Source organism: Neurospora hispaniola (genome assembly GCF_033458365.1).
Source record: "Neurospora hispaniola strain FGSC 10403 chromosome Unknown B0T23scaffold_4, whole genome shotgun sequence".
NCBI lineage: Eukaryota > Fungi > Ascomycota > Sordariomycetes > Sordariales > Sordariaceae > Neurospora > Neurospora hispaniola.
In genome coordinates this window covers 1,122,670-1,136,543 of record NW_026944409.1, presented here as the reverse complement: position 1 = coordinate 1,136,543, position 13,874 = coordinate 1,122,670, and the positions used below count along the sequence as shown (strand labels likewise).

At 29.5% G+C, this 13,874-nt stretch overlaps 2 protein-coding genes across 2 annotated transcripts; both read right to left on the bottom strand.

The window, feature by feature from the left end:
• Positions 1–285: 285 nt before the first annotated feature.
• B0T23DRAFT_315545 (uncharacterized protein) lies at positions 286–453 on the bottom strand (the record flags this gene model as incomplete). Its single annotated transcript, XM_062834864.1, has 1 exon — positions 286–453. A coding segment is annotated over one exon (168 nt), but the record flags the coding sequence as incomplete, so codon positions are not given.
• Positions 454–3,573: 3,120 nt separating this feature from the next.
• B0T23DRAFT_317373 (uncharacterized protein) lies at positions 3,574–3,795 on the bottom strand (the record flags this gene model as incomplete). Its single annotated transcript, XM_062834998.1, has 1 exon — positions 3,574–3,795. A coding segment is annotated over one exon (222 nt), but the record flags the coding sequence as incomplete, so codon positions are not given.
• Between the last annotated feature and the right edge of the window lie 10,079 nt (positions 3,796–13,874).

The window sequence follows — 13,874 nt, the reverse complement described above, 5'->3', positions numbered from 1 at the left end:
TATAAAAAGACTACTATCCTTAGTAGTAATTCAATTTCTTTTCCTAGTCCTTCTTCGGGTAACCCTTTTGCTAGAATCCTTTTTACTATAACTACCGTACTTATCCTAATATTCGGCAATTAGATATAAAGTATTCTTTAATTCCCCCTCCGTTTACTATTCATTATATTTGTTACCATAGCTTTTCTATTTAATTTAATACTTCGTTTCCCTATTCTTTATTTCTTTATAGGTGATTAAGCGTTCTACTTCGTACTTCTAACCCAGCTTAAGCTCCAAATTTTCTTAGGAATCCTCTACTAATCCCGGGGGCGGGGGAATACGTCCGAAGGGGTTTTCCTTACGGAAGGTTAATTTGAGGTATACGATTGAAATAATTAGGTGGATAGCTTTTATATTAAGAGGAAGTTCTAGTTCGAAGGCGAAGTTTCCGACCCTTCGGATTACTTTAAATAAATTAACGTATTATTAAGAGAATTGGCGCGATAGTCGATCTCTTAAATAATAATTATAAATATTATTTTCAAAAGATTTTATCCCCTACTTCGATATTAATCAACTTCCGTCCTAAATTAAAGAACCTTTTAACCTTAATAGTTACGAAGTCTATTGCAAATTTAGCTTCTTTTCTAATATAATTACATAAAATTAGGTTGTACTTTTATAGTAAATCGCTTAGGGATTCTAGGGGTCTTTATAAATAATATCTGAATAAATATTTATAAGGCGATATTTTAATAGCATTTATATAAGCGCTATTAAGGCTCTATTAGAGAGTAAGTATTAAGGATAATTAATTATCGTTAGGGTAATTAAAAATATAGAAGCGGATAGTAATTTTAATCGTCTTTTTTTTGCGTTCGAATATTCCGTTACCTTACGGGTAGTAAGTAGTAGTTATAAGTAATTTAGTCCCTAGAGCCTTCTATATTCCCTATTTAAAATTAGATATAAATTTTCTATCACGATTAGAAATTATTCCTAATAGTAAGCCTTAATTTAATAGAATTAATAAGCGAATAAAGGCTATCCCCTATTCTTCTACGGTATATATAAAGTATCCGGGAATAAAGAGGGTCCATTTAAAGACTATATTAATAGCGGGTATTAACAAATCAAAAATATTATAATTAAAGAACTTCTATAATAAATCTTTAGCCGAAACCTCTAGTAGTCCAACAATAAAATCGATAGTTATTATACGTATAGGGAGGGCGCTATTAAATTTTAAGCCAATAAGTTGGAGCTTTCCTATTAGTAGGGAGCGGTCGGTTTAGTTAAAGTTATATAATAGGTAGTTTCGAACGTACTTTTTAACAAAGTACGTTTTATTAATAATAGAGAAACTTTTTAGGTTGTATAGTATTCGGTTTTAATTAAAGTAGTATTTTTTATTATATATTAGTTCTAGAATCCTTTAGACGTAATTATAGGGTACGTACAATATCTTGATATTATTTAATTAATTAGAATAAATTATATTATTAATTGTAAAAAATAGGTAGCCCGGGCGCCGAAAGGCGATAGTATCCTTATTATCTAATCAAAAATCTTTAAGGTCGTTTATAATTACCATATACTTTTTGTTTTTTCAATAAGCGGCAATAAACTAACGCTTTAGTTCGTTATTAATAATAACTTTGACTACTACTAATAAAACCTAGTTAATTTCTAATTAGATATTATCGAGGATTAGAGTACCGTCGGGTTTAGGTAGGATATTATTTATCGCTCTAAGACAATTTAGTATATTAAGGATAAAATTAAGTTTCCTAAGTAAATAATATACTTTAATATTATATTAGGATAGGTAGATTAAAGTATTGATTAGGTACTTATTATTTCTATTAGTAGAAGTAGTATATAAGGACTTCTATTTAATAATACCTTTTATTACCGAATAGTCGGTAAGGATAATTACTATTTTATTATACGAGTGAATCCTCGTATATAATCTCTTAATTATCTATACAAAATAAGCAACCTCTAGTTTAGATAGGCTATATTAGATTTCTACATTAATAAGGTATTTATGAAGAAATAGAATAGGGAGAATTTCATTTATAGGAATATACGAGCCGGGTTCCTATTCGTAGCCGTCCTTTAAATAGAAGAATATTATACTAAATCCCTTTTTAATAAAATTATTAATCTATAAGAAAACCTATTTATCCGGGTCAAGGTAATAGAATATAATTCTACTACAAATTTTAATTTAGATGGCCTTAAAGGCGGCCTCCTTATTAGGTATAGGGTTGAACCTAATGCGCGTATAATATACGGCCCTCTTTACTAGTTTACTATTAACAACCGCTCCCTCTACGCGCCCTATAACAAGAAATTATATTTTCTTTATTATAAGGGTTCTAATAGTTAGGCGTAATAAAGTATTAAGTGGCAAAGAAAACCGGATACTCTTAAGTATTATTCGAATACCTTTAATTAATCGGGGAATATAAGCTTCTTAAAAATTTCTACTCTTTATTAAATATTCTATAAACTAAAACTATTAATACCGAAACTTAATAATTTAACGTTAGAATACCCTAAGAATAACTTCTTAAGGAATAGAGAGATATTCTTAGAAGTAAATAATTAAAAAATAAATTAGAGATACATTAAATAATCTTCCTACGAATTAGATACTATAATAATATTATCAATATACGTACGGTAATAATTCTTATAATTAGTTAGTAGGTGGTTTATAAACCTTTATATATACGCAAGAATATCACAAAAGTTTATTTAGGTAACTATTAGAACTTCGAAATCTTTATAGGTTATTAAGGTTAATTAGTCCCAGTAGTCTAGCTAAATGCTAAATTGGTAGAAAAAGGCTATTATATTAATAATTACAATAAAATACTTACGTTATATAAAGGCGATTACTTTGTTTTGTAGGGGAAGAGGGTAATTGTCCGGGATAGTAAGGTTATTAATTACTCTTATATCAATAACGGGGCGCCCTTTTTATTTTCCGTCCCTTATTTCCTTCTATATTATAAAGACTAGGTGCGTAAATAGCGTAGCACGAGTAATCTATTATATTTTACCCTATTTATAGAGTATATTAAAGATTTCGTCGATTACCGTTTACTCCTTTTTATTTAATAAGTATATTCTCGTAGTTACTTTTTGATTTTGTTTACTCTCTATTAGTAGTATATATATATATTCCTTTTTTAGTATATCTATTAATCTTCCCTCGATTTAAAGGGATGGGTAGGATTGAATAAGTTTTTTGAGTGTTTGGGTATGTCCTACGTCGGTTGTATAGATGTTTACGCCTTCCTTAATAACTATTTCTAATCTATTTATATAAATACTTAGGGTTGAATATTTCTTAGGTATAGCGGGCAGCTTTGGGGCGTTGGTATTAGTAATTAATTTAGGGGTAGATTATTACCCTCGGACGGCTGCTTCAATAGCGGGTATAAAGTTTATTTCGAAGTTAACCGGGGGAATATAATTAGCTATAATATATTCGATAGCTTCGTTAATAATAATTATAGGATTGTTATTAAGGGCGTTAAGTATTTAGATAAAGAATATAGCCGATTTAATCTCGTTCTAATTATTAACAAAGTACTTATCATCTTTATATTTTTTAATATAGCTAATGTATTGCTTCTTGGGGATAATTCGTACTCTATGGGTCGAATTTTTAAATAGGACTAATTTAAGTAATTTAGAATTGACTATTGTATTTACAACGCTTCTATTCTCCAAATTAAATATAAAATTTCGGCCCTTAGGTAGGGGTTTATAATAAACCGGTACTATTACTTCTTCTTTAAATTATAATATTATTTTATTTAATACTATAATTTTTCTTACGTATTTAATTCAATACTACTAGACTTTAAACGGGACTACTAGGAAATCTATATTTAGAAAGGTAATTAATTCAATATTATAATCGATATTAGTTTACTAAGGGTAGAGAAATAAATTGGTTAGGAGTAGATTGGATTGAAGCTTATCTATTACCTAATTAACCGCCTTAATCTTGGTTAAATTCAGTTTTCTAGTAATAGTGCCCTTAACGGAGAGTATGAATATAGCCTATTCTATTAATTTTACGGATTTCCTACCTATTCTTCGAATTTTAGTAGCGTATTTGGTCGAAATAGTATATTTAAGGGTAGATAGGAAGCTTCGACCGATAATTATTTTTGCAGCATTAGGGTTTATATAAATCTCGGTTTCTATAACCGTTAGTAAGTATTAGGCTATAATACGGAGGTGAGTATAGTTTGAGAGTAGGCCCTTTAGGATTTCCCTATCCTTATAGATTAATATTTCAAAAATTAGTAGGTTATTGGACGAAGGTATTTTTGTTAGTACCGTTCTTTTATACCTATATTTCGCATCTTCGTTGGAATCTATATAGTAGAAGAGTATATTTCGTAATAGAAATACTTAGAAGTAATAAATATACATTTAATATAAGGGTGCCACTAAGGATAGTAATTTAAATTAGCAATATATTAGGTACTTCTTTATATATTGCCTCCTTAATTTCATAGAGGGGAAGACTTTATAATAATTAATATATTTCAATTTGTTATAGGAATTAGATATAGATTTAAATACCTTTGTAGCGTAAAATATATTTCTATTATTATTTAAATCCGAGCTTCTAGAAGCGATTAATGTATTGTTAATATAAATAGTTTATTTATCCGAATTATTTTTAGTATCTTTATTACTTTCCAAATTAATATAATAAGCTCAATCCTTATGATATAAATCCCTACAATTATTGCGGCGGTCGTTACAGTAATTATTATAGCGATTATCACGGTAGTTATTATAACGGTCGTTACAATTATTATAACGGTCATTACGATTATTATAATGGTTTTAATCATCGGAATAATTACAATTATTACATTAATTATTACGGCTATCACAGTTGCGAATTCGGTTATATTAGTTAGTAGGAATAATTACTTCGATTTTTACAGCGGTACTAGTAACTTTTTAATGATATATAAGTAGCATTCCTAAGTAATTATTAGGAGGATTACTTTAATACCCTTAGATTTTATCAAGTATTTAGCGAGGTTATCCTTTTTAGTAAGTAAATTAAAGTATTACTTAATCTTTAAGTCTATATTAATTTAGATCTGGATTATAATACTATACTAATTTTCGCTAGTCCGATAGAAGATACCTATTGTACGGGTATAGTAGAATTTACATTAAATAAATTAGGATAAGGCGTTCTTACTACGGACGATATTTTTAAATTTAAAGTAGTCCTTAGTAAATTTCCGGGTTGTAGTAGCTAAGTTGGGTAGAAAATAGTCGATTAATACTTTAAAAATGGGATTGAAATTGTTCTAATATAAGTATTAGCGCTTTAGGGGGTCGATTTCATTACTTTATTAGAGTATAACTATTCTATTAAATAGAGTAGAAAAGTATTATATAATTTATTTTTCAATATTAGCGGCAATATCATTATTTTTAAAGAAAGATAAAAAGTATTCTTAGAAGAGAAAAATATTAATATAAATTAGGGTTTTACTATTAGTAATAATACTAATATTATTAGGGTTAGTATAGGAAAGGACGAATTATCTAATATCTTTGTGTTTTAATTTGAATTCGGATTTTTAGGAGTAGGAAGAGTAATTAGTATCGACCGTACTAGTATAATGCTGTCTTTTGCTAGGATTATTTTTAAGAGGGTTAACGCTGTCGGGGGGTTATTATTAGGTAGGCCGCCGCTACTACTTCTATTAAGGGGATTACCGCCGGGGGGGGGGGGGGGGGGGGCGTAGAGAGGCGGTATTTCCGTTTGCAGAATCGGAGTTATCGGGATTAGGATTACCCTAGCTACGATAATTAACCTTGCAACGTTTTTTGTAGCGAATTTTTTTGGCCTTACAATATTTTCTATAACAATATTCGTATTCGGAATCGCTTATATTTAAATTATTAGAGTCTAAATTATTCGATAATAGGTTATTATAGCGTTTTAACTTAATAGGAGGTTTGCCGTCTCCGTTATCCTAGCTCTTAAAGCGGGGGGTTTATTTTCCCTCTATTTTATTTACTATTGCGCGTACTTCGGTTGCTAATTGCCCTTGAAGTTAAATAATTATTTCGAAGTATCCTTAGAACTCTATTAAACAATAGTTTAATATAAGGCTATTATATTTAGTAAAGTTATACGAGGTTAGTTCGGGGCTATCGCTGGGGGATAGGTTAGAATAATTGAAGTAATTACTATAGTTAGGGGAGGTACGGGGTATACGTGCCGCTTTAGTTTTGTCGATACTTAGGGAGAAATTGATAGATTTAGTACGGTAGAAACGGATTGGATTAGGACTATTAATATTATTGGTTATTATAGCGTAACATTTAATTCACTTAATTATAGGGTAATTGTAGCTATTTTCTAGCGCGGGCTTCTTTATAGAGTGAAGTTCGATAGTAGGTATTTTAGGGTTTATACAAGTGGTTATTTCTATTAGTTTATTAATAATTTCTACCTTAGTATTATTTAAAATTTGGTTAATAATAGAAGAATAAGTACTAGTCTTACGGAGGTTAGCGATAGAGAGAAATTATTATTCGATAGTTTTAATTATTATAGCTATTTTCTTAATTTTACTCTTATTAACGTTTAGGGATTTGGTAATGCCTTTAAAACGTTAATCAATTTCCGCTTATTTTTTACGGAGTGCTATATTTATTTGGCTAATATTAGTATTAAGAATATTAACCTTCTGATTAGTATTATTAAGACTACTACCTATATTTTTAATAATATTATAGATATCCTAGGAGTACTTTAAATTATCCTTAATATCGGATATAGTATCGTTGATATTTTTATCAATACGGGAGATATTTTTATTCACTTTGGCTTTAAGGTTATCGATACGAATATTAACGAGGTTAATCTTAGCCGTATTAGTATTAAATTTATTTTAAATATCATTAAGTTTACGACTAGTATTCTAATTATAGTATTTTATACGAATAAGTATAAATTAATTAGTATTTTTACTAGTAAATAGGTTAGAGGGGGTGTTTATACGTAGGTAGTTGTAGCTAGGGGGGATACTACCTTTAATTCAGTAAGAAATCTTACAAGTAAGCGCCAAGGCGTTGGTAAACGAGGCCCGGAGTTTAGGTAAAGCTAATAAGGCTATATTAAATTGGAATAATAATATTAGAATAATATTAGATAGTTTCTTAGGGTTAAGAGTTCCATCGATTAACAATATTAGCGGGAATATAATAGGGGGAGGTATGCTGAGAGGGTTGATTTTATTGGGGTTATTTATTAAAGGTAGTAGGGTTAAATTAGTAGGATTAGGAGTATTATTAGATTTAACACTTATAGTACGAGAGTTACAATTAAATTAAATATTAATTCGTTTAGTAGGGTTTTTAAATATTTTATAATAAATCGGTTTAAGGAAGTTGGGAGGAAGTAGCACTAGGTTACCGGGCGGATCCTTATTAATAAAGAAGTTAGGTATAGGATTTACTATAGTAATAGGGTTTTAATATAGTATTAATATTGCAATTACAGGGCTATATAGATATAAAGTAGAGGAGAATCGTTAATTCGAAGTTAGTAAAATAAAATTATTAGAGGAAGGGAAACCCATTATATTAAGGGATTATATACGTACCGAAGTCCATTTACATAATAGTTTAGATTAGAATAGTATAATTAAGGAAATTAGCAGTAATAAGGGTATATGAGGATTTTATTGAGGGGCCGAAATACGATTAAGTAAGAGTGTGAAGGAAAGAAGTGAATAAATAAGGCAATTGAAGTGGTAATGGTTGGTAAAGGGGGTTGATCGCGGGGTTAATGTTCGTTAAAGAGAATTATAGAATTTAACAATCGGTTTAGAAGTATAAAGCGTAATAAAGAGCAATTAAATAACTTTTTAATCAAGGGATTAATTAATTAACAATGGTTTAGTTAATTAGATCTTTTAGTTATAACTACTAGATATAATAATTCGCTAGGTTTACTCAGAATTTTAAATATCTATTAATGTAATTAATAATATTAAAGTAAGAAAGCGAAATGTAGGAGGGAAGAAAGGCGGCCGTTGGCCGGCCTAATTAAGGATCCTTTATATAAGGTCCCTGGTTTGGGTAGGGGTCTACCCTGGTTTATAGGGGTGGAGCCCCGCTTCCCGCCGGCCGCCTACCAATGGCAGTCGACCGGCAATACATCCGACTATGGTACTAGGCCTGCCCTGGCCGTGGTGCTGGGCATGGCTCAATTGAGTCGTCCTAGCACCCTACTCTATAGCTAATCGTACATATCCGGTAACATTACTAAACTCGAGGCCCGTGCTTTCAGTTGCAAAAAGCTACTTTTTCCTTTGCAAATAAGATTACTCCTCGACCATTGTATGCATTAAGGTGTATAGGGTATCAAAATGATGAGAAAAATAAGGCCGTCATTTTGGTACTAGTCGCATTATGGTGCACGTTCTGGTCATTGAGAAAAAAGCAAAAGAAGATGAGAGGGAAGATTTTGGTTGTAATAATACCTCTAACCTTGATATTCTAAAGAGGGTTAGGGTTAGGGTTGAAAATTGAAAAACCTAGAGAAGACGAAAATTGAAAAAAAATTCGAAATTTTATATTGGAGTTTTTTTTTTTCTTTTTTTTAATATTTAGAGGGGAGGGAGGAGGAGGGAGGAGGTGGGCTTTTTACCCTATATAATGAAGGGAAAAGGCAATCTTTTCTAATAATTTGAGTTAGTTACTTAATAAGTTTAGTAGTTAAATAGTTATTATATCGCACTACCTTTGTAAAGGTTATTTGTTTAATCTAATTTAGAGTTAAGTTTTTATTTGATAAAAAAAGTAAAAAACTATATATGTAAAAACAGAAAGTTAAAGTAAATATTAAATATAAATAATAAAGGTAATTAAAATATTAAATATAAAGAATAAAGCTTAATAGAAAATTAAGGTTAGGGTTAGCGGTTAGGGGTGTAGGGGGCTAGCGAGGCCCCTGTATTTAAAAGAAAAAATTATTTATAAGAAATAATTATTTATAATGCTTATAGTACTTTAGAGTTATTGAAAAAAGTATTTAATTAAAATTTTTAAACCTTCTTTATCTTTTAAAGTGGGGTATATCTATAGGCGTTTCACTATCTTCGTTGGCCACATCTAGCTCCGGCCAAGGAACGGCTATTTTTAATTATAACGAGAGGTTGTAATAAAGCGGAATTCTATTTATATTATTAATAGAGGGTCTCTAATAAATTTAAACGGCTATTTTTATATAATATATTAGAGGGTAAATATATAGAAGGTGGACCGGCTTAAGTACGAGGTCCGTTTTATAATAATATATTCGATATATTTGAATATATATAAATAATTCGACTATATATACCCGATTTACCGGTCTATACAATAGAAATAAGTAGTCCTCCAATCTATTATTTAATCTCTTTTACCGTTATAACCTGCCAAGTAAATACTATTTGTATAATTATTTACTTACCCGCCAGCCTATTCGTATCTTAGTTAACGCTAAGTTTTATATATTATTCAAAATTATTTTACTACCCTCCTCTCTTTTTTTTTCTTCTCTAAACTATACTGTATATAATTATGTAAGTAATTACTAGTATTATAGTTATTTACTCCGTTCGTTTTATTAATCTCGCTAATAATCCTTTTATAAGTATAATATCTTTTAATATATCTTTCCCTACTAATTCTTCTAAATCCCTAATTTAACTTAACCACCCGCCTCCGAAATCCCTACCCGCCCTCCTAAATTCGTTACGCCCGCTGACCGCCGCCGCTATTACGAAGATACTTCCCCTAGTACCCCCAATTGCCCGTTTTAATTACTCTAATATCTTACTAATAAATTCTTCCTCTGCTGTACTAAATTATTAGAGAATGAGAAGGCCGAGGAGTCTACAGTTGCTCCCCCCTTTATAAAGAAGAAGATTGTAAATTCTTTTTTTTTTCCTTTCCTATCTATTATAATATTTATTATTATATTTACTAGAATAATAATAATAAGGATAAAAATGATAGTAATAGTAGTAGCCTTCTATATAGTTATCCGTATAATACTCTATATTAATATTATATATAAAATAAGTACTATTATATTGAGCTTAAGACGGGTAGAGGAAGGAAGTACTATATTTATACTTAGAAGAGGGTTAATTACGACTTTAAACATCCTAAAATGTATATAGTATATTAGCCGTTATAGGAGATTAGAGATGTTAATAATAATAATACTATATATAAATATTATAATAATATCTTCGATACTATCGGCCCTATAGTTCGTTTAGAGAAGGTTAGAATTATTCCCCCGTGAATTTCCTTTTACTTTTTTCTTAAATTTTTAATTTTTACTAATAACAATAATTAATATAATACTATGATAATTTTATTAATTGAAACGCCCATTCCTTCACAGATTCGTTGTCAGGCCCAAAACTCGTAGTAGAAATCTATACTAGAGGTCGTAGTACTATAGGCCTACTTCGAAGCGAGGTAGGAGCGGCGGTTCTGTCTATAGTAGTCCAAATACTATTAATTGCAGAGCCCTCTGTCCCAAAGAGGAAATTCGAATATTGAATTAAATTCAAAGTTTGTACATTTAATTACAAAAAACTATTTTTTCCTTTACAATTAAGATTGCTCATCAACCATCACGTACATCAAAGTATACAGGATATCAAAATGACGAGAAAAATAAGGCGGTCATTTTGGTACCGGTTGCATTATAGTGCACGCTCTAATTGTCGGAAAAAGGCAAAAGAAGATAAAAAGAAGGATTTTAGTTACAATAACGCCTTTAACCCTAATTTTCAGAAAGGGGGTTAGGGTCAGGGTTGAAAATTAAATAATAAAAATTTCGTAAAAAAAAAAAAAACTTTTAAATTTTTCTATTTAAGGTTTTTTTTCTTTTCTTTTTTCTTTTAACCTTTTAATAATATAAGTAAAGAAAAAGATATCCCTTTCCAATAATCTGAGTTAGTCACCTAATAAGCTTAGTAGCTTAATAGTTATTATATTACTCCAACGTTATAGAGGTCGTCTGTTCAATCCAGCTTAGAGTTAAGTTTTTATTTTATAAAAGAATAAAAAAGTTATTTAAGAATAGAAAGTTAATATTAATATATGAAAAAAATATATATATAAATATATGACTATTAGAATAATAATATTAATTTCAAATTCTTTTTATTACTTTAATATTTATTAAGTTAAGATAATAGGCGTTTCACTGTCTTCGTTGGCCACATCTGGCTCCGGCCAAGGAATGACTATTTTTTTACTTTCGGGCGCGAAATTCCTATTATCCTTCGTATTTATAATAATAAAATCTATCATCCTACTTCTCCTATCCCCAACCCCGTCCCTCCGGCTTTCGAAACTTTCATTACCCCTCCGGCCCTCGCCCGCTAGAAAAGCCTCTCTCCCGGCTACTCTCTCCCTACCCCCCCTCCCCCCTTTGCTAATTATACTATCCCTCCGGCCCTCCCTATTTCCGCCCCGGCTAATTACCCTAATTAGTCCGTTATTGAAGATCGTTTTACTACGTTAGAGAAGGATATTAAATACTACTTCAAAGTATTAAAATAATTCTAGGAGTAAGAAAAGAAGAAGAAAGAAATAGATACTACTATTATTAATAAATTGAAAGTTCCTCGGCCTTTCGGCCCTTATTTATTTAAATAGCCTAATTAACCTTTTTAAGGAGGATGAGAAAGATAATAATAAAAATATTTATTTAATTATTAGTATATTAATAATACCCTATCTTTGCTTTTCTTTTTTTTAACTTCGGGTATAAATACTAATACTTACTATCTTACTCTCAACCTGTTTATATATTTTAATTTATACTAGAAATAAATACTAATTCTATATATAATCATATACTTCTTACCTTCTATATCTTTATCTACCAGCAACCGCTTAAATAATTTGAAGATCTCGATAAACGCGTTACTTATAGGAATAAAATAGGTTGTGTATTCCTAGAACGTTATCAATTAGTATATTTCTAAAAGTATATAGTTTAATATATTACTTTGAGCGGATTAAAAAATTAAGAAGATTCGTAACCTTTTTTTTCTTTTAATAAGTAAATTCATCTTTACTTAGTAAAATTTTTTTTAGTACTAACTTAATTAATTATAGTCCGTTAACCTTTAATAGCGACTAAATTGTAGCGCTCTTCCTATTCTTTTAAAATATCCTTTAAGTACTCTTCGAATTCTAAATTATTATTTTTGCATATAATAGATATACTAGTATTAGTAGTAAATTATTAATAATAAAGGTTGGTAAGAGTATTAAAAATGATAAATAATAAATAAGTTGAATATTATAAATATATAAGATACTAGGTATAGGATAGAATAGAATAGATATTTCAATACTATTTCCAATATTACTACTTTTATTTACATTTCAACACTATTTCCAATATTATAATACTATCTGTAGTATTACTACTCTTATTTACTTCTCAGGACTATATTCACTATTCTATTTACTATTACTATTTCGCAATAAATTCTTATATATAAATTATACTCCTATAAATTCTATTACCGGTCCTAAGTAACAATTAGCTATAATAGTTCTATAGCTTAAGTAGGGGTAAACTATACCTCTACTTGCAGGACTAGTCCGGATCGGCCTCCTTTCCTAGAAATCTTCGATTCCTTAGACCTAATGTTCAACTTTCTAGACTACTCTTCGACCCTCTAAATTCGTATCTAAATAAGTAGAAAAAAAAACGATCAATTCAAATACTACTTCTAAACTTAAACTTAATAACCCTACTAATTTAACTATAGAGTAATCTAACCAACCAACTAACCAACCGACTAACCAATCGTACCCTAAAATAAAATAGCCGCAAAACCTAAAATAAAACACTATACTATACCGTACTATAAAATTAAATTAATAAGGAAGTAAGCGGAGGATTATCTAATTAGACTATACTAGGGGTTAATTACTTGTAAAAGTCTAAGTAGTATTAGTATGTAGCCGAACTCCAAATAGGATCGCTAATAATATTCGTATTAGTGTGAGATTAAGGCGTGTGTAAGTTTCGGACTATTCCTCGGGTGTTGTAGACGGAAAGCCTTAAATTCGGCTTCTATAAGGTATTAGGGTAGGGTCTACTCTATAAGTCCTAACCTCTATTTTTTTTTTCTCTTTTTAATCAACTTAGAGGAATCCAATATTGTACTCGTAGTATACCGCCAAATTTTAAAATTTAGAGTAATCCAGCATCGCACTTATACTAGACTACTAAATTATTAGGCTTTTACTTAGAGTAATCCAGCTCTAGACTTAAATAATAGCTACGCTTCAGTAGGTTCTGCCGGGCTACACGGAAGACAATGTTATTACATTTATAACCCTATATAAGAGAGGGGGTTAGGAGTTTAAGTATATAATTATCATTATTAATAGGCTAATTAAAATATAATACTATATCTTAAGAAGGATATTAAGAACTAATAAATTAATTAAACGTTTTATAAATAAGGTATTTACCCTTTATAGTTTACTTAATACTATTATATTGGATAGAAGTTCCTAGTTCGTATTATAATTCTAGAAAGTACTATTTATAAAGTTAAATATTATATTACAATCCTCTTTAACTTTCTATTAATGAATTAATAGATAAATGGAATATATTAATGTGAAGATAGAGCGCTACCTTCGTACTTATATAAATTAAACCTAAAACGATTAGGTTAATTGGCTATTTCTTATTAAGTTTGTAAGTAATAATATAAAATCGGATTTAATAGGCGTTTTTCCCTTTTTTATTAATTATAATTTCTATTTAC